This window comes from Pteropus alecto, unplaced genomic scaffold (assembly GCF_000325575.1).
Source record: "Pteropus alecto unplaced genomic scaffold, ASM32557v1 scaffold1197, whole genome shotgun sequence".
NCBI classification, from domain to species: Eukaryota; Metazoa; Chordata; class Mammalia; order Chiroptera; family Pteropodidae; genus Pteropus; species Pteropus alecto.
Window position 1 is genome coordinate 712,025 of NW_006441068.1, and position 21,791 is coordinate 733,815.

A 21,791-nucleotide genomic window follows, 5' to 3' on the forward strand; every position below is an offset into this window, starting at 1 on the left:
TGATGTGACAACACATGTTAACAAACACTTAACATAATACCTAGAGGATATTATACTAAGTGAAAGAAGTCAGACAGACAAATACTATGATCTCAAACAAAACAAAGAGGCTCATAGATACATAGAACAAAACTGATGGTTGCCAGATGGGAGAGGGATTGGGGGTGGGGGGTTGGGTGAAGGGATTAAGTACAAACTGATAGTTACAAAACAGTCATGGGGATGTAAAGAACCAGGCATAGGGAATGTAGTCTTAATATTGTAGTAAGTACATACAGTTGCAGGTGGGTACTTGACTAATCAGGAGGGTTGCTTAATAAATTATATAAATGTCAAAGTACTATGTCATATACCTTAAACTAATAAAATACTGAATGCCAATTCTAATAGAAAAATAATAAAACTCCTCTAAAATAGTTTTAAAAAGAGAAAATAACATTTCATTCAATCACTACCAAAGCAGAGACAACTAGAATTAATATATTAGTAAAAATCTACATTTTCTTAAATTCATTTAATGTACCATAGATGTTTCCTGTCTTAAAAATTTAGACTAAAAATAATTTAAAGCATATCAATTACCAAAAAGGTAACCTGATAACTAGTTGTCAGATATTGTTGCCCACAAAAAAACAAATACAACATGAAATAATTTAAAGGTGAGAGTACTATAGTAAAATCACCTCCCCCCAGTACAATATTGATTTATATAATTCAGTTTAAATATGCAATCCCATTATAATTTCAATAAAGTGTCAGGAGGTTATCATTTCCTTCCACTTCATTCTTTTTTATCTGCAATGGAAAATTTCAAGATGAATTTTATTCCTGCTTGCCTTTGATTTTCCTAGAAAAGAGACTGATTTTACAGGCTACTCTAATTGGGTTTTAGAATGTCTGAGAATCCCTGAAATTGTTAACATTCTGTGAATGCACCCATTCGCAAAAGGTTAAAAACCACTGATTTAGAAATAAAATATTCCACTCTATTTGAGCTAATCAGGACCAAATCTAGAATATTATGTGCCCATATCTGAGAAATATGCTTTATATTTAGAGATACAGAGAAAAATAGGTACAAATCCCTAAGATTCACAAGATGATTTTAAGAAAGTGGAAATGAACAAGATCCCAATTAATAAATATCAGTAAAATGTAGTCTGTGGGACATATACAAAGAACCATAAAAAACAATGTGACACAACTGCAAAAATTATAAACTTTAAGAGCCAACCTAGCTCCAGTAATTAAATTCCCAATTAATAATAGATCCCCACCTGTAACTCTATAGCTACACTTTAACAAGTCACTGAAAAAGTTGAAACTGAACTAAAGCACTGAGTAAAGATCTTCTGCTATTATTTGTTTTATAAAAGTTTAATTCCTATCAGTGTGTTCTAACCTGTGACAATCTACAACTTCATTTATAGGTTTCCCAACATGTTACCAGAGTAAACCTTCCTATACAACATATCCTATACATAACATTATAGAAAAGGACCTTACAAAATTTGTTTTATCTTTGGCCTTGTGTGGATTTAAGCTAAGCAGTTATATTGCATGAACAGAGTATCTGGTATTCATGAATACCAGAATTTCTAAAACTGCTCAAGAATTAAGGCCTTCAATAACTGATATCTTTAAACATTATAAAATATATTTCTAAATATTTATTTCTCAGTCTTCGTAAAAGCTTCTGTGAAACTATGTTGAAATGATTTAGATAACTATTTTCCAATATCTTTTAAAACAACCAAAACATTTCCCACTAACTGTATAGATGTCACAACCCCCTCAGAAGACTTTTAAAATCTAATCTGTTTTAACATGGTTAACTAACGAAATGAAATTATCTTAAATGTTATTATCAAGGATTATGAAATAAAATTCAACTTAGACAAATATCTATTAAAAGTCAGAAATTTAAAAGTTCTAGCTACTGTAATTTTTATAGTATTTCTTTAAATGTCAAAGCTATATTTTATGAGTAACTACTGACTTTAATTATGTAAGAAAAAAATGTCCTAAAAATGACTATGTAACATGTTTAACTTATGTGTATGTTAAAATGTAAATATGAAATTACATGTTAAAAAAGAACTCCAAACCCCCATTTTCATGACATAGTTGGAATTCTTGCTTTTGAGTTTAAAAATAAATCAACTAGCTAAATTTTTATAATTTTTGTCTGTCTCTAATGTTATCTGCAGGCACTCCTTCACAAATATGCTGTCTTGGTAAGTCTGGGAGAAGCCAAACTGGATACAACTGTTAATTTACACTTGTGCTCAGGTAATTTATGGATGGAGTGCCAATTACCAAGGTAAATGTGTATAGTTGCACTTGATGTTCCTTAACTTTCTTCCTGTTGCCTTTATCCAATGATCCATTAAGAAAATAGATTATCTGTATAAGTCAAATTAAAAACAGCAAACACTGCTCAATCAGCATGATAAACCAGTATGATGTACAGAATCATTCAATATACATTTAATAAACTGTGTGGAAAAAAAAACAAATAATTTTGTAACAAAGAAAGAAAGGAAAGGAAAGAAAAGAAAAAAGAAAAGAAAGAAAACTGTTATTACTATCTTGGCATGTTTAAGAACCTTACCCAAAGAACAATGATCAAGACTGAGATACACCACATGCATTCCTTCATGAACAGGAATCAATAGCCCCTGTATATGTAGCATCAAAGGTGCCCATTAACAATGAGTTCTGCAATCTTTCAGCAAGAATTGTTGATATTAGTATTGAGGGGTATTTTTACAAATTCAAAGACACTTTAGATTGAAAATTGCCCCACTGATTTATTTTTATAACAGTTTTCCAAGGGGGGAAAAATTAAGTATGCATAGTCATTTTAAAATGTATGCAACTTTACAAATTTTAAAATATGAAAACTGCATCTTAAAATTAAGACAGTGATGTGTCTTGATGGATTCATTGGGAAGCTATGTTAACACGAAACTAGATGTTTCACTGGAAGACAATTTGAAAACTCACCCAAAAACTTTCTTAATAAAAAAGAAATCTGAGCAATAATAAGCAGATTGCTTTGAGTCTTGGATCAATCTTTCAATCTTTTCAGTAACAGGACTGGATCCAAGACTATGTTAAGAAGCATGATGTTTAATCTGACTTTGCTTCTGTTTATAAAGCTTTCCATTGAGGTGATAATCTCTTCTAGACTCCTCACCAAAGATTTATAACATTAATTATTTGTCATGATGTTCTCAACACATACTCCAAAATATCACGCTTCAGATCTTTTTTGAAGATAATGTCTTTAAACTGTCAGTGTGGTCTGATTTTTAGTTTTAAAACGCTGAAATTATTAAAACAATATTTATGAAGAATATTGTTTATAGACCATACATTAAGAACTTGTATGCCCATTCATTCCTATATTCTCATACACTTCTTGTTTCACTTATGATAAAATTTATTTCAAGGTGCTGTCTGAGAAAACAGATTTGTAGTTGCTAGGGGACAGGGTGGAGGGAGGTAACTGACTACAACAAAAGAACTTCATGGTGAATTTTTGGGAGATATAGAACTATCTGTATTTTAACTGTTCTGGTAGGCACATGGCTATTCATGTCAAAATTGTACACCGAAGGCAAAAGTTTTCTATGCCGTCTCCAATTTCTACCTTTCCATTCTCTTCTCTTGAATCTCCTTTAAAGTGTATGCCCCTACCATTATCAAAACCTACCCCTGTCAAAGTCACCAATGTTCTCCATATTGATAAATCAAACGGACATTTCTAAACCTTCATTTATGAAATTATCAATACTTGTCGGTTCACCCCTCTACCCTTTTGACATTCAGTTTTCAGGATACTTCACACTTCTGGTTTCTAATTTTTTTCTTTACAGCATTCTCAATCATTTTTGTTCATTCCTCATCTCCCAGGTCTTTCTTTAAAAGTTGCTGTGCTCCAGGGATCTCTCCTTTCTATTTCCACTCATCTAGTATCATGATTTTATGACTTGTAAGCAGAAACAACTGCTTACTACTTAACATCTCTCAAAGTAGATGTGTATAAGGAGCTTAAATTGGCACTCTGTCCACAACTGGTCCACCTTTCACTCTAGTTCCTCCAATGTTCTTCCATCGCCAGTGTCTATAAAAACCAAGTCTCTAGTTGTCCAGGCCAAAGCTTTGGTGACATCTTTGATTGTTCTTCTCAGCCCTCATATTGATCTGTAAGCAAATCTATCTGCAATTAACTTCAAAATTCAAATACTCCTCACCACTCCCACTTCCAGTTCCCTGGTCCTTCCCCAAATGATGCTTGCCTAGATAATTTCATTGGCCACTATTCTATTTCCAGAGTAATCTTGTTAAAATACAAATAAGAACCTCATCCAATGCTCAAAACTCTTCGATGGCTTCCCATCTCATTCAGAGTAAAAGCTAAAGATATGCGATGCCTTAACATGCTCTGTGTGATGTGTTCAATCCAACCATCTTCTCTTAAGCCACCTATTTTCCACTAAAGTATCCCTGGTATATACAACAACATCTCACAGTAAGATCTTAACAAATACTTGCCGAGAAAATAAATGACTCTCCTAAACTGGCTTCTAGGAAAGAATTTATCATAAATCACATTACCAGCAACAGATAACAAACCAAAACTACCCTTATAGCTGGAAAATCAGGACTGGTCTGCCTCTTTCTATTGTAAAGACTATTGGGAGTTTTAGCCCAAGAAAAATCAAACAAAATTTGAATAATCTACCAAAAATTGAATTGTTTTCAAGCTATTTATCACAAAATAAACTCCAAATCTTGTGCCTATAACGGATGTGAATTCACACTATCATGTCATGCTCCCCTGTAAGGAAATCAAAAACACAAATTTCTACGAGTTTCTCCTGCTTGTATATTTTTGTACTCTAATAATCTGTTCCCCTTGCTGAACTCCAATAATCTCACAATAATAACATATTGGTCACTGTAAAATAATAAGGTCCTGAAAAAAAGGTTTATCTGCCTGAACAAGTCAAATTCTATTTAGTGGACTTTCTTATTCCTTGGATTAGTTATGAAAAGGGTATCAAAATGTAATCTCATCCTTTATTTATCAAAAGCATACCTGCTCTTTCTTTCCTTGAAAAATAAGTTTCCTGAATATTCTGTCAATAGTTCTTGTTAGCTTAGTTCCAAAATACATACAGGTTCTCTAATTTCTTGCCTAAGAGCAATCTTTAGTTATTAGCATTCTCATATTGAACACTGCAAAATTCATCCAACCCAGCAAGACTAATTTTGCAGCATTCTAGGCCTGCACTGTCCAACTCAGTGAACTCACTAGCCACATGCAGTTAAATTAAATTGAAAATTCAGTTCCTCAGTTCTACTAGCCACATTTCAAATGCTAACCAGCCAAATGTGGATAACGTCTACCATACTAATAGTGCAGATATAGAATTTTTATACCACCACAGAAAGTTTTTTTGGATAGCACTGTTTTGGTTTGTTGCTTCCACAGACATCTATCTACTTCCTATAAAAAATTTCCAAAGAGAGCCGAGAAGTCTATATTTTTCAGTTTATAACAAAACCATAATCCTTACAAACCTGTTAAATGTCCTTAGAAAATTGGCAAGTTAATATTGCTATAATTGCAAAACAGAATGGCAAAGCTATAAAAAAAAAAACAACAGTAATAAACTTCAATTGTCCATTTCACATATATCTATAGAGACATATATCCAGAATATACAAAGAAACCTTACAACTCAATAATGACAAAAAAACAACTCCATTAAAAATGGGCAACAAACATTTTTCTGAAGATAAACAGCCAATGAGCACATTAATGTTCAACATTAAGTTAAGCAAAGGCAAACAAAAACCACAATGGCATAATATTACTAATCCTCTCGAATGGCTTAAATAAAAGATAATAAAACAAATGTTGACAAGGATGTGGAGTAATTGAAACCCTCCATACATGGCTGATGGGAATGTAAAAATGATACAGCTGCACTGTAAGACAGAATGACAGTTCCTCAAGCTTAAGACCTGGCAATATAGTCCTAGATATATACCCAAGAGAAATAAAAATATATGTCCATGCATACGTGTATACAAATGTTCATAGCACTGTTACTTCAAATGTGGAAACATTCAAATGTCCAACAACTAATGACTGAATAAACAAAATGTGGTATTATCCATACTATAGAACATAATTCAGCAATAAAAGGGAATGTAGTACTACTACATGATACAAAATGGATCACTGTGAAATATTACTCTAAGTGGAAGAAATCAGTCACAAGACACATTGTGTGATTCTATTGATATGAAATGTCCAGAATAGGCATATCTATAGCGAGAAAGTACATTTCTGGGTGCTGGGTCTGGGGACAAAGTAATAGGAAATGATTGCTAATAAGGTAAAATTTATGTTGGGAGTGATGAAATGTTCTAAAATTAAAATCATGATCACAGTTGTACAACTCTGAATATACTAAATTGAATTGCACACTTTATAATGAATTTTGGAGTATGTGAATTATATCTCAATAAAGCTCAGTTTTTAAAAAGGGTGGAGGGAAGGGTAATAACATTGACCTGAATGAAAGACTGTCCAGAAGTAGATTGCTGAAACAGCAGAGACTACCTTTGGATTAGATAATAATATAACCAAAATACCACTTAATTCAGAGCCATATGGCATTCCCTGATCCATGTTCAAATGCTTCTTTATCTTTCAAAAAAAAATCTCCCAACTACTCAACAAGAGTCCAGGAAACAAGAAAATAGCCCTGCTAAGTAAAATAAATATTTTAAGTCTCCTAACAATCAAGTTTATGTTTAAAGGATATTTTTACTTATCTATACCCTCATCCAAAATCCTCCTGGCAACTATAACACAAGTCAGGTTCCCACAAGAAAAATACAATCAATACAAGGGGGCTCTGAGCAAATGCAAAATCTTATTACCTCATGCCTAAAATGACATCTAAAATGTCACTTTAGGTGACACCTGAAGAGGCATCTCTTAGCTTTTCCAATAGCCCAGAACCTCTTGCTCTCTCTGAACCACATCCCGTTTCACACAAACAGCCTAACCAATTCTCCTAAACCTGAGTATTTCATATAATGTCCCTTTACACACATATACAAAGCCCATCTCTCAGGTCCAGCACTGCTCAGGAATATGAGGAAAATGGAAGAAAAGGAGGGAAGCAATATGACAACTCCTCTAAACCCTATAAGGTGGGGTGTCCTTCAAATTATATTTTATATTTTTTGATTTGTAATCAAACACCTAAATCTTTGTGTGCCTAGAACAAAATAATGGCTCAAATACTGAATATGACAGCGTCTTTTGCCCATCTTGCATTTCAACAGACTGCCACCACTGCACACATCAACTACTTTCCTTTACTATTGAGCAGCACACCTTCCTGGAAAAGATGTGTAGAATAAGAAATCAACAACGAAACTGCTTGTTTCCCAAAACTCAACTCAAACCTCTAAACTCTAATTACAACCTTTAAACGAATAATTCTAGTCAAGATAAAATCTCACCTAGGAATACCAGGTGCTGTAGGTGTAAAAAAAAAAAAAAAGAAGATAAAATCTCACAATACTTGACTCTCTTCCCACAAAGCACCTACTTTCCTAACTTTAACCCAATACATCATACACCAAGCCCAGACTACCTCTATATTCCAACATTCACACAATGATAACTACTTATATCTTTTTGCCCCTTCAGTTTCTCTTTTCTAGCCATGGGGCTGTTTCTAAGCTTTCTCTGCCTACAGGACACAATCCCTTAACACGCCATACAAAGCCCCTTACTATCTTTCCAATTACAGTTGGCAGCTTACCCAAATACACCAGATACGCACAACTCTGCATCTTTATTAGAGCTGTTCCCTTTATCTGCCTAAAAACCTACTTATTATCAAAGGCAAGTTAAAATACAGCCCTTTGTGAAACAAAATGGGGCTCTTTAAATCTTAAAAATGGAACTTAGAGCTCCCTAAAGGGCAACACAATTCATCTTTCTAAGAGCTAATCCTGTTCAGTGCAGGACACATAGGAACCCGTTAATTTCATAGCACTTTCTTCACTGTACACTATATTGTCATACACGAGTTGTGTTTGATCAGTGAGTGGATGCACTTCATTCCTTAATCATGGTGTGCCATATTTACTTAACACCATACTGCCTATTATACTACATCTAATAATAATTTCAAAAGTGAATGAATGAAAATCAATGTGGAAAGAGATTTTAAATAAATTACAGAAATTTTAGAATTTGAAAAAGAAATCATTACAAAGAACAGCTCCAGCTACAATTTTCCTAGAAGCAACAAGATTCTCAAGAGGACTCAAATGGAACTGCATCTTTGTCAGGATCTTATAGGTTTATCAAACTTTCATCATTAACAAAGAATATGTTATACACACAAGGGTAACTTATGTAGTCCCCTGGTTTTATAAATAGACCCTGCATAAACATTCATCTTGAAAGATAAAGCTACTTTGGGGCTTATTTTCCTACCAGAAAAAAAGGTTTGTTAAGGAATCTTTGGGTAATCATAAACCATGTGTGATAGAGTTTATAGTATATCTGAAACAGAAATAACAGTGTATCAGTGTCAGATATTAATAAATTATCTAAAATGGTGGTTTCACATACACTGACAATTTATGTTAATTCATCTAAGAACTTCCACATCTTTAACATCAGGAATGGCCTTACAAACAAATAGAATCCAAAATTCTACAAGAACAAAATGGCAATAGCAAAAACTTGCATAAAAAATTCTCCAAACTAAAGCAATGATTTAATGGTTGCAAGTTTTTAACTCTCTTCCCCACCCCCACCTGAAAGTCAGTTAATCTTATTGCAGTGGAGGCAGCAGCATTAAGGCCACAGAATCCAATCATCTGTTGTCTTTCTCAGAAGACAATATATTAATATGTAAGTAACTCAGTTTTTATCATCTGATTATCCTCCAGTTTTAAAGGTAAAGTATTTACAATCTTTGGGACTTGATCACTAACACCCGTGAATACCCAAGCAAAATTACAAATCACTTAATCCTAACAAAACATTGTCAATCACCTACTTCCTGATACTTGAAACGTTTCTCCTTATAAAACACACAATACCTATTTACATTCTTGAAATTTCTGTTAAGTCAGGCTAATCATGTTTGAAGTGCATATCTTTTAATGAAATAGTCTGGTCTATCTCCCACCCAATCATAGAGAAAAAAAGAAGAAAAAAAAAGAAAGAAAAAAGAAAAAAACAACAACCCAAATCCTCCAATCAAGCCTCCTAATCTACCTACCAATACACAGGAAATATAGTTGGTAGAGGAACATGCTAAAGAACACAAAATACAACCCACAAAACCAAGTCTGCAAAAACTGATGAAATTAAGGAATTCTATTATTTTATGTATAAATAGTATTAGGGTTATGTTTATAAAAGCACTATTTGTCTTTTACTGATATACCATTCTTTATATATATTTGAAATGATCCATAATATAGTAAAAAAAAAAAAAAATTGAAGTAACTATTAAAAAGGGAGCCTGTTCTGCAAACATCTAATTTTTTCACTATTCCTTGCTGTCTGTATCTCTTATCAATTTAGCCCTGCAAAATTCCTCATTTAAAACAATTTTTTCCAAAAATATTTATAGCGAGATAGCGATGGTCAAAGTTTTGCTGCCTCGCCAAGACAACTAAAAGTTTTAGAGAACTCCTCTAAAACTTGAAGGTAGAATTATACACTATTAAAGTTTTTATACACTCAATTTAAAATAGAAGTTTATGTTAGAGTCCATGATACCCCAGAAATTATATCCAAGAAAATGTGTCAAAATTTTTTTAAAAGGAGTCACAACAAAGTAACAGGATAAGAATTACAGAAATAAAACTACTTCCTTATCCTTTGTTATCAATGATTCTCAACCCTACTTGGACATTAGAGCTCCTTGGGAGGCTTTAAAATAATATACCATCTATGGCTATGCCAACCTGAACAAGCCCAATCCCGTCTGATCTCGGAAGCTAAGCAGGGTCAGGCCTGGTTAGTACTTGGATAGGAGACCGCCTACAAAGACCAGGTGCTATAGGCATAAAAAAAATGAGGGATTGTAAGCTGAGAAGGTCCTTGCAATCTGTGAGGTCAACCAAGGGTTGCCTCATTTAAAAATATAAAAAATAAATATATCAATGCTTACAAGTCTATCTAGACCAACTGTATAAAAACCTCTATAGGTGTAGTTAGGCATGGATATCTTTTAAATGTGGCCAAGAGATTTCTATGTGCAGAACAAGTAAAGGATGGTTACTTCAAACAAACACTAGGTTTCAGGGCCTTCAAGTCACTCAATCAGTGACCAAATTTTCCCACATCTATTCTCTCAACTGTTTACAGTCTGCCATTTTAATATTTTCAAAGTATAAAAATCATTAGTTTTCAAAATGTCTTCAAACAGTATCTGAAAAAAAATCTCTAAGTACAAATAGCCATTTTGATGATGCATGAAAGAGACTCAAATCACAAAACCTTATATTATGTTATAGCATTCAAGGATTTTTACATTGCAAATCTAAACTATTTTTTCCAGTCTTATTCTTTTGGGCTTTTAGTGACTAGCCACCATAGTCTAAATGGTATTTCTCAAACACAATGTACATGTTTAGATCTTCACTCATACTGTCTACTAGCTAACTTCATTCCTTTACTCACCTCCCTTCATATAATTGATCAACTAAGTCCAAATGTTTCTCTTCTGTGAAATATTCCCAAATCAAGAAAGATAATTGCTTTTATTCCAAAAGCAGGATTGATCTAACTGGAATTCTTATATATATTAACGTAAAAATACTAATGACTGTAATACTTGAATTCTAAGATGAAAAACAGCAAAAATTTATATTGATTTCTCAAGTCCAATGTATGAATATGCTCAAATACTTCCATATAATGCATAATTTCAAATGTAGCAAACCAAATAGATCTAGGTTTCCTTAACATTTATAAAGACTATCAGAATGCCAATGTGATACTAATACTTTTTGCATATCATACCATTCACCAATGACTAATTCCTACATGAGCTCTAAATCCAAAATTTAAAGCCATCCATAACCTATTCCTATCCACACATCTTTCAATTTTATTTCTCAAGACTCTCCAAAACAGACTAATGTTCTGATGGCACAAGAGGAAATCATAATCATTGTTCCAACCTCCTTGCCTTTTAGAACTATGCAACGACCCCCTGTATCCTATTTTGTATTAGCTGGTTTGCTTAAAGGTGACTAGGATTTTCAAGGTTAGACATCATTTTTTAGTTTTGTTGTAATTCCATAAAATGCAAAGTCAAGTAAAAGTATGCAACAGAAATAAAGAGACCATGGAACTGCAAATCAAGCCCCATTTCATCATTAGGCAAGTCAGCCCTTTTATTTGGCATACAAATATTAAAATAAAGAGAAAACTGACTTGTGACTTGTCTCAAGAAAAACCATTAGTCCAGAAAATATTGAATATGTTCTCATATGCCCTAATGATATATAAACTGATTCTTTGAAATTAACATAAATGTCACCTTACCTAATCTACCTCTGACGATTTGCAGGAAAGTATTTTTCACTTTGTATTGGCAGAAATGGGGGAATTTGTTTGAAACTGTGTGTTGTTGTTCATTTCTACAAAAAGGAATGCTCATTACCACAAAACAAAATAAAATGGTTCTCACTAGATGGCTTTTTACCGGAAAAGACAAAACAAAACAACTTTAACATACCTGTCATAATAATCCCGTTGAAAGTCATAGTCCAAGTCAAAAGAGGAGCTGAAAAATAAATACCAAAGAGTATTAATTTGGAGCTGTTAATGTTAACTCACAAAAGCAGATGGGGAAAAAAAACCCCAAAACCCATGCCAAATCAACCACTACAAATAGACAAACAGAATAATCAATCCTCAATCGTTCAAATAACAGATCACTAAAATTCAAGCACCTTAGGCCACTGAGCATGCAGTGCCAAATTGCAAATTTAGGTGAAAAGCTTACTAAAATTTCAACACACAACGTAATAGCTAAAATAAGAGCACTGAAAATTACAACAGTACACTAAACATTTTTTATGCCATCCTCCTTCCCTTTCTTACACCCCAACTTCTTAAAAGCTAAACAATAACTCTTGAAAGATTTCAATTTATGCTATAAATACCAAACTGCCCTTTAATAGTAAATATCTCAGGGAATTCTAATAATTCTCTGGGAAACAGACACAAAAGCAGTATATTAATACAAAATTAATAAAGCATTAATCTTACAGAGATAAAACATACTATAGTTAACCCTCCCCCCATCCAGAAAACAGAGAAGATGCCCACTGATGGACACAATGCAGTTATAAATAATAAAGTTCCGGACCTGAGTAGAGGGGACGGAGAAGGGTGTTCTGGTACTGACCCGTACATCTCCGCTGCAGATCGTTTCACACCTGCTTTTCCTCTGTTCACTTTTGGCTCTGCAGCCAGATTTATATCTGAAAAAACAAAAACAAAACAAAAATTTTAGTGACAACTCTATCAGGGGTAGGATTGAAATTTCAAACTTTTAAAGGTGTACATAGTCATGTAAATCAACAAAGGCCTAACACCGTATCTCATCTTTCCTCATATAAAAAAAGCTCAAGAATTTTTAAAAGGCTAGGAAGGACTTAATCTTCCATTCTTTTTGTCTTCTGTTCTATATTCAAAAAGTGTTTATTGTATAGAAAACAATGAGTTTGTCTTTAGTACCTTCTAGCCTCCGCTCCCACTTCAACGAAACTCTTATCATTCAGAGCACCCATTCTGCTCATTCAGTTAATATCATAGGAGAAAAGTATCACTGACTAAAAAGCTGCCTTTCCAGGAATGATTCTGTGCACTTTAAATTAGCACAAATATATTAGAAATGAGTGACTGACCTCAGAAATAAAAACATACAATTCATGAAGTAATATGGTTGAAGGATGATACCTTTAAATTACCCACAAAGGTAAATTTTTATTCCTCTTACATACAGAATCATCTGTAAAGATGCGTGTAAAAAGGCTTGTTAAATACTGTTCGGACTGTGAATCTCTTAAGTAAACAACCTTTTTTTTTACATACACACACACCAAGAAAAGGGAAATAAAGGAGCAAAGGAAATAAAATCCTATAGTTTCCATTCACAACATTAACTTTTAAAACACCTACTCCAGTGACCAGCCACTTACCCTAACCATTACCATTTACCATTGCCTACCAACAGTCCATGTTCTCTCTTGTAACAAGAGTCCACGTGTCAAAAATCAATTAAACAAAGACTAGCCCCCTCCAAAACTCAGTTCACTAAATGAGCGGTTGAAAAACAAACTTTTAGTACATTGTGTATTTGCTAAAAACCATTACATCTATAAATAATCTTTGGGTTCTTGGTTCACTAAACTTATTTCTAATACTTAACATCTAATGTTTGTAACAATCTTGCTTTTTAGTTTTGACTTTGGAATCAAATTTTAGAAAACTAAAGACAGAATTTTTTAAAAAGCAATTTAAAAATGTATGAACGATAGAACTAAACTATATCAAAATTGATTACACTTGAAGAGTTATTGCATGATTTTATAGGACTGAGTTTAATACCCAGAACGGAATATATATTAATAAAATTGCATTTTAGTAAAAATACAGGTATGATTATTTTGAAACTATGGCAAAAGCACACATAAAATTGTTACCTCAAAAAAAATAAGTGCCCCCTATTCTGTCTCTTGAAACTAGATAGAATAAAAATTAAATAAACCCTCCACATATACAAATAGTGGTTTCTAAATAATTCCCATTAATGGCCTACAGCCATGCCACTCTGAACAATCCCGATCCTCTCTGATCTCGGAAGCCAAACAGGGTCAGGCCTGGTTAGTACTTGGATGGGAAACCACCTAGGAAGACCAACTGGCTTAGACATAAAAAATAAAAAATAAGGATTGTAAGCTGACAAGCTTAGACATAAAAAATAAAAAATAAAGGATTGTAAGCTGACAAGGTCCTTGCTATCTGTGAGGTAACCAAGGGTTGCCTCGCCTAATAAACAAACAAACTCCATTAAAAGGAGCGAAGGCTCAGGAAAAAGTGGCAAATTCCAGGTTTAGATCAAGATGTATACCAAATGACGTGAGACATCTTGTGGTATCAAAAAAGCAAGGAAGCAGTATATTACATTGGGAAGGTCTCAGGACACAGGAATCAAGCTGAAGGTGATTCACAGGCTAAAGATAAATTATTTTGAGCTCTAAAAAATGATTTGCAATGGACTAAAAACACCAGTTTAAAATTAAGCAAAGATTATATTTAACCCTTTTTCCATTTAGGAAAACAAAGTCGAGCTCGCTGCCAGAGTTCCTTTAACATCATGCATAAGAATGCTACGTTTTCTAGGATGACATTTTCAGTGATCGAGAATTATTCTATTTTGTAAATGGAAATAACACTACTAAAAACAGAATGCTACTAACAGAATGATGTCATTTGCTTCCAAAGACTATCGATATACTCTTTTGCAGCCCCTAATTAATCACTACGTAAGTAATGATCATCAACAGATGATCACCACGACGTGAAAAATTAATGGGGAACTTTATCACAAATGGGTTAGGATGTAAAACTTAAACTCACAAATTATTCTTAATATCACTAAAAATGGGACAACCGCTTTAGGCCATGTAACGTGATATAGCATGAAGTACGTAACACTATCTATAGAATATTTTCACCAAAGTAAATAGACACTGAATTGGATCAAGACTTCAGATCTGCACAGACCAAGACAGTAAGCTGCTAGTCATTAAGTGGCTATTGAGCATTTTAAATGCATTGAGTCTGAAAACCAAGTACGTTTTAAGTGAAGCACATACATTGGATTTCAAACTATGTATGAAAAGGATGTAAAATACCCCAATCATATTTTTATGTGATTACTACTGAAATGACAGTATTTTGCTTATACTGAGTTAAATATATTAAAAGTAATTTCACTCATTTTTTACTTCTTTTAATATGGCTATGCACAAATTTAAAATCACATAAATGGCTCATATTCTATTTCTGACTGCACTGTTCCAGATCATTACATAAAATAGGACAAATAACACAAGCAATCAGTACAGCGTATGGGAAAATACTAAAGATTTCTCCAACAAATTAAATGTTATGAATTTAAAAAAAAAAAAGGGAATGGAGAAACTCGGATTTAAAGACATGTAAGAAGTGATTAATCACACGCATATGTGGACATGGATTGGCCTTTGATATGAATAAAGCCAAGTTATAAAAAAGTTTGAAACAACAAAGACAGAATTCTGAATATAGACTATTAGTGGTTATCAAGAAATTACTATGAATTTTTTTATGTGTGAAAAGGGCAGTGGGGTTTGCATTTTGTTAAAAGTCCTTTTGTTACACATATACACTCAAGTCCTAAAAATACCCTAACACACACACACACACACACACACACACAACCTATGATAGAAAAAAACAAGACTAGTTAAATGTTGGTGTCTGTTAAGCTAAGGGAGATGCTTATCACATATAGGATCATTACATTCTCTCTCTATTTTTGTTAGAAAATTTCCATGATAGAAAATAACAAGTATAATAAAAAACCTAGCTTCAAGACCTCTCACAGAACTCTTTAGTTCATTTTTGCTATAGCCATTTTACAGATGTCAAAGTCTTATATATTCTGAGTTTTCCTGTACTTTGGGTGTAGGACAAAAAGTTATGAAATTTTCTTATGTACGCTCAATTACAACTGCTCTATATATCTTAAATGTTAAGGATTATAAGATTCTCTGACTTCCAATATTTTTCCCTCCCAATCCATTGGAATTGGGACTTTAAAAATGTTAGCATCTGAGATGTGTTCATAAATGAAATGTAAATTACACAAAATTTTTATTCTAGAATGAAAGAGCTATAATGAAATAATCACTGAGAAACCATAACCAAATATCAAAAATGGTCTCAAAAGCCACTGAAACTTTACTTTTTTTTTGTTGTAAACATTTATTTAAATGTTATAATCATGAAAAGCTCAAGTTTTGAGTTGTATTACAAGGAAACACCAATATGGAAACAAGGGGAAAAAATCCAGTCCAACTAGAGAATAAACCAAGTAGGTAATGAAGCGCAAGTTGGACTTCAAATATGTTGCACATTATGCATTTTAAAAGACAAAATACAAACTCCTGAAAATGCTGAAAACAAGAATTTAAGCCAAAGAAATATTTTTAAAAACTTTAAAAATTTCATTCAATTATGAAATGTTTATAAATCTAAAGTATCTTGTTAAACTGGTAAACAATGTATTATCAACAATAGAACCACACATTCTTGGCACTCAAGACATCTGTGTACTCACTCTTTTTTATTCATAAAAAAGTAAAAAGAAATGGATTTGTCTTATAAACCTTTCAGCTTCCATAATATTCACAGCCCAGAAAATATACACTATATCAAATTACACGACCCTGACAGCAAATCTTAGAAACCGACAAGCAATTACAAAACTATTCAAGGAAATTGCATTCTGCAATCAGGAACATACTTAAGAGCTTTAATGGTCTTAATATAATATGTAATGAGATTTCCTAAAGTTCAGAAATAAACCATTATTTGAGCAGAGCTCAATCAGATCTTATTTCTCAACATTTGAACATGCTAGATCACAGAAAAGACCTCTATTATTAGAACTAATGTCTAAACCAACAGAACCAGAGTTCATGTTGCTAAAATAGATTTAATAAGTTCCTTTTATTGAGTATAACATGCTGGATGAACATCTAGAAGCTTTTCATGAATCATCTCAATTAATCCTCAATTTAACTAAATTCTCTTGACAACCCAAAGTACTATTACCATTGTAACAAGTGAGAGAATTTAAGGCTCAGCAAGCTACACAGGCTACCCAACACACACAACTGTGAAGTCCCAATGCAGAGACAAGATATCTGATTTCAAAGCCCAGTGTGACTAGGCTACATTGTCTTCCCCAAGTCCACTGTGAACTTAGCACTGCCATTCAGACAGCAATTGTTCCTTACAAAATCATTCCTACCTCTCCCTCAACCTTACTCAAGACTGCCAAATGAGGATTATCCAGTCTCAACTATACAATGCAAAATAATAAATAAAATCCTTATTTTGCCTATTATATCTATAAACTTAACATTTTTATTAGGTTGAAGTCAGTTACAACATCCAGAAAATCTCAGACTACTATTAGCTTTAGAGAGAGAGAGAGAGAGGGAGAGAGAGAGGGAGAGAGAGAGAGAGAGAGAAACATTAAAAGAAAAAAATTCTCATACATAATCAATGAAAACATTAACCCAACCCAGACCTTACCTAAAACCTGGCCAGCAATCATTCTGCCATCTTCTCCTGCCACAGCAGCCCGGGCATTTCTCTCATTAACATACTGAACGAAGGCAAAGCCCTTATGAACAGAGCACCCCACGATTTTGCCGTATTTTGAGAAGATCGCTTCCACATCAGATTTCTTGACCACAAGAGTATTGAGATTCCCGATGAATACACGGGAGTTCATGGAGCGAGGATCTGTCTTGTTGGTAACATTGCTGGCCATTGTCTTTGATGATAAGGTTCCTCAAAAGCCAAAAAACTGGAAGAAAAAAAGGAACTCAGGTGAAAAAATGCTAAAATAGCATTTATTCCTTGATAAAACTTTTTCTACTCTTATTTTGAACCATTTTAACTACCTTGAGTGGTAATGTCAGCCAAGTTAAAACAGATCTCAACAGGAGCAAGAGATCAGAGCCCCTGAATATATCCTTATAAATTCAATTTCCTCTTCTCTAGTCTATTCCAACAGTACTAGACTATCGTTTCAAGAGGAAAAAATAATCTTCACAGACTACTGGCAACACAATACTCTTCGACATTAATTCCACGTGACCCGGTTTAAAGTCCTCAAGCAAATTAGAACCCCTTAAGCTCTCTACTACCAATTTCTCATTTTTCACCTTTCCAGTTGTGCTAACCCAACCACTGCTAGCCATCTATCAATTATGCACCTTCTTGCATACTTTTACTAAAATGAGTCTCACTCGTTCCCCCAAAGATACACAAAAACTCCAAATTGTCCACAAACCATTCTTTTAGCTAGATTAATGTGGACAACTAGCACTGTGCCCTTCAAGTATAATTACCCTTTTAAATCAAAAGCAACAGATAGAACCAATTCGTTCACTCTGGAACTATCTATTCCCGGGTCCTTCGATTGATTTATAATATGCCAGATACCTTAAATTTAATACTATATTTTTACAGAATGCAATGACTCTTTACTTAAAATATAGTTGGGACATTTAATAATACTGGATGGTGATGATGATAAAACTAGCAGGTAGAACACTGCATGAATCAAAATAGGACAAGACACAACTTTCCTCAGACTATTTTGAAACAAAAATGATCTTTCTGTATGTATACTGGAGAGACACAATCCTATTTTAATATTACATAGTTTCATGATATCTTAGGTCTTTTCTAAGTAAAAATATTTTGACATTCGTTTAGCTTTTTCATCTGCCTGCTGCCCCTTGCCATTCCAACTGCCAAACTTAAAGTTATGATTTAGAGTAACATTCTTAAGATTTCCTATTCATCCCTTTTAAAGGTAATGAAGAACCTCAAATCAAAAAAGATCAGTGTCTAGCATGTTTCATGACAAGAGAATCATGTCAAAATTATTCTCATGGATGTTAAAATGTCATATATATAAGACATATATGCAATAAAACAGGTAGGACACCTCATTTATGTATGACCACCGCCATGGTCATTTCATAAGCAGTACTGATTTTAAAGATGTAACTGCTTTTCCTGCCTAGCCTTTCTGAAATTCAAAAAATACTGTCTGTGTTTTGGTTTCTAAATCATCTTTTATAAACAGTAGCCACTGAGAATCACTGACAGCCTTTCAATCCTAAGTGTGAATGCCAGAAATCCTTAGAACACCAGGAAGAATTAAAACATAAACCTACTAAAACCTCTGATTTTAAATATTACTGCTGGCAATTAAGGCTTCCTATTATTTTAAGTGTGAACATAAGCCAGTTTTCAGCAAATGTTTTTCACAATCAACATATGAAACTCTGGGTTTAATGAGAAGAAATTACCTGTTGGGGGAAAGAGGACAGTTTCTATGTGTCACCAGCATACTGAACATGAAGTGAAAACATCAAATAAACATTAAACTAATGTCCCTTTCACGTATACTCCTTTGAATCACAGAAGAGAAATGGATTTAAATGACTATTTTCTCAATTTTCACAAGGATGATACATAGCTAATTCCAATCAAGATACAAAGAATTCACTACATACAAAGAATGCTATAGTGTATGAAGGTTTCTCTCAAGACACCCCATTTGAAAACACTAGTAGAGAAACATCTTGTCACCTGAGTTTAAGGATATGATTTTCTCATTTTCTTTTATTATGTGTGGTTCTAAATATGATACAAAAGTCATGAATTTTTAACAGAGAAATAATATAATGACCCCAGCTTCAAAAGTTTGGCTAAAGGTCAATGGAATAGCTTTCAATGCCCATACTTTATTTAAGGTATGAGCAACTGTCAAGACAGGTGAACCCATGAAGATCCGATAATCTCATTTCTAGAAACACATCTCCTTAAAAAGCATTAACAGTTACTACAAATTAATACACTTCTTCACTGAACATTTCCTGAGTATCTGCTAAGTACTGGGAACCAGGGATACTTTAGGGGGCAAAGTGGAATAGATATGACTCTAACAGTACTATTTAAAATTTTATTTAAGAGGGAACAGACTTCTCAAAGTTTTAGAAATAATCAAATGATCTCAGGTCACAACACTCCACCCTACCTGAAGTTACCGTACCAGTGGAATCCCTGTTAAAGGGGAAAAAATGATCAATACCTTAAATGTACAAAATTACTGGAAAAGAACTGGGATTCCTGGAAGAAAACAACGGCGTAGTTTTTGAATTTTTCTGAATCCTCACATAAAAGCAACTAGATATTAAAGCCAAAGTCTCATGGACAACAATTACAACAAAACTTGGTGTCAAGATATCTCAAGCTCCCAAAATGCAAGCTGGTTAAGTAAGGACAAACCAACAGCCAACACACATGGTATAACTGGGGAAGAAGCAACCAAGAGTCTAAAAGAGCTAAGTACTGAAGAATCCCAAAACATCCAGCTAGCATTTACTGGAAAGCAAAGAACCAATATTAAGAAAAGCAGATGAAACAGGAAGGGTTTTACCTGATCCAACGGTGGGCAGTACAAGGTACTGTGGTATAAAGGTCTGAAGGTGCTAGAGCAGCTTAGCCTCTTTAAAATCTCAAAACTCAGAGGTACCATGTATACCACTCCATTCTTAATTTCTTTCCTCTCCCCAAAAGCAACTATACTTACTCTAGTCGCTTTCTTACTTTTAAAATAATTCTATCACTGTACAAGCCTTACCAATTAAAACAAATGTTATCTTATAAGGCTCTTTTTAGCTAAGTTCCCCTTCTACCCATGAAGAATCCAGGACATTTGACCCGCAGTTTCCCAGTTTGGATTTTCTGAAATTTCATACTCTTAGTATAATTCCACATATTCTTCTGTCCTCTGTATTTCCAGAAATTGGAAACTGGGACCAAATACTTGATTAGATTCCTGTCAGTGATGCTGTTACAAGACCATATGTAGGTGGCATTGTCTTTTTGTGATGTTACTAATGTTTAAATTCTACCTTATCTCTATAGGTATTATGGTATGTTTCAAGTTTATCTCTAATATATTATTTAGAAAGAAATGAGAATAATTTCTTGGTTCTTGCATGTTATTAACAGTTTGCTTGTGCCCTTTATATTTGTAAGTCAGTTTTGCTGGGTATAAAATCATCGAATCACATTTTCTTTCTTTAAATACGCCATGCCATTCATTTCTGGACTGTCACAGGATTGTTCTAAGCTATAAATCTTGCTGGCAAAGTTCTATTTTTCCCGAATGAGTAATTACAAGGGTTTCTGCTTTATAACTCATTAGTTATTTTTTAAAAAGACTAATAGAAATGGAACAGATCTAAACAAATGATGTGAGGTTGCCTCATGGATCATAAAAATTTATACTTGGAAATAATCTACCTTCATAATATAGGTCCATTTCTCTTAAGTTTTTAAAGTACTAAGGAAGGAAGAAATGAGAGACCGTTCCGACAAGCTTAAAAATCCAATCCAAATGGTATACAGTCTTCAAGAAATACATCAGATTTTAAGTGTAAAGGCTGCAAAAGGAATGGAGCAATTTTTTGCTGTTCACCTCATACAGACCTGTAGTATTTGGTTATTTCCTACATACATTTTTAAAAAAGTAGTCTTTTAACAGCTCTATATCCTAATTATCGATTGCAGTCTTTAGAAAATTTATAAATCGCTTTAAATGATGTGGGAATTATAAAATGTTTAAGCCAAAAAGCAGTATACACAGTTGTATAATACGTAACAGGAATTATATATAAACTATATAAATTATGTGCTTAGAAAAGATAGGGCAGAAATATTTTTAAATGTTGTTCTGCAGGTACTGTACCTTTGGTTAATTCAGGTGTTAAAAATGTTTTATAAAACCACTCATATTTTGAGAGCATCAATGTACCATTATACATACTTATAG

General features: G+C 33.4%; 1 protein-coding gene and 1 pseudogene across 10 annotated transcripts in view; one reads left to right on the forward strand and one right to left on the reverse strand.

Moving 5' to 3' along the window:
* HNRNPC (heterogeneous nuclear ribonucleoprotein C (C1/C2)) overlaps positions 1–21,791 on the reverse strand; it is a 49,298-nt gene that overhangs the window by 8,023 nt on the left and 19,484 nt on the right. For 7 of the 10 annotated variants that reach the window (XM_015594421.2, XM_015594414.2, XM_015594415.2 and 4 more), the window contains 3 exons: positions 17,462–17,738; positions 12,456–12,570; positions 11,820–11,867 (listed from right to left, as the gene is read on the reverse strand). In XM_015594421.2, coding sequence (XP_015449907.1) covers positions 11,820–11,867; positions 12,456–12,570; positions 17,462–17,702 — 404 coding nt within the window. In that variant the 5' untranslated portion in view covers positions 17,703–17,738. The remainder of the gene's footprint in view (positions 1–11,819; positions 11,868–12,455; positions 12,571–17,461; positions 17,739–21,791) is intronic. The other 3 variants (XM_015594423.2, XM_015594422.2, XM_006918323.3) reach the window with 1 other exon arrangement.
* On the forward strand, positions 10,021–10,139 carry LOC112484972 (annotated as a pseudogene).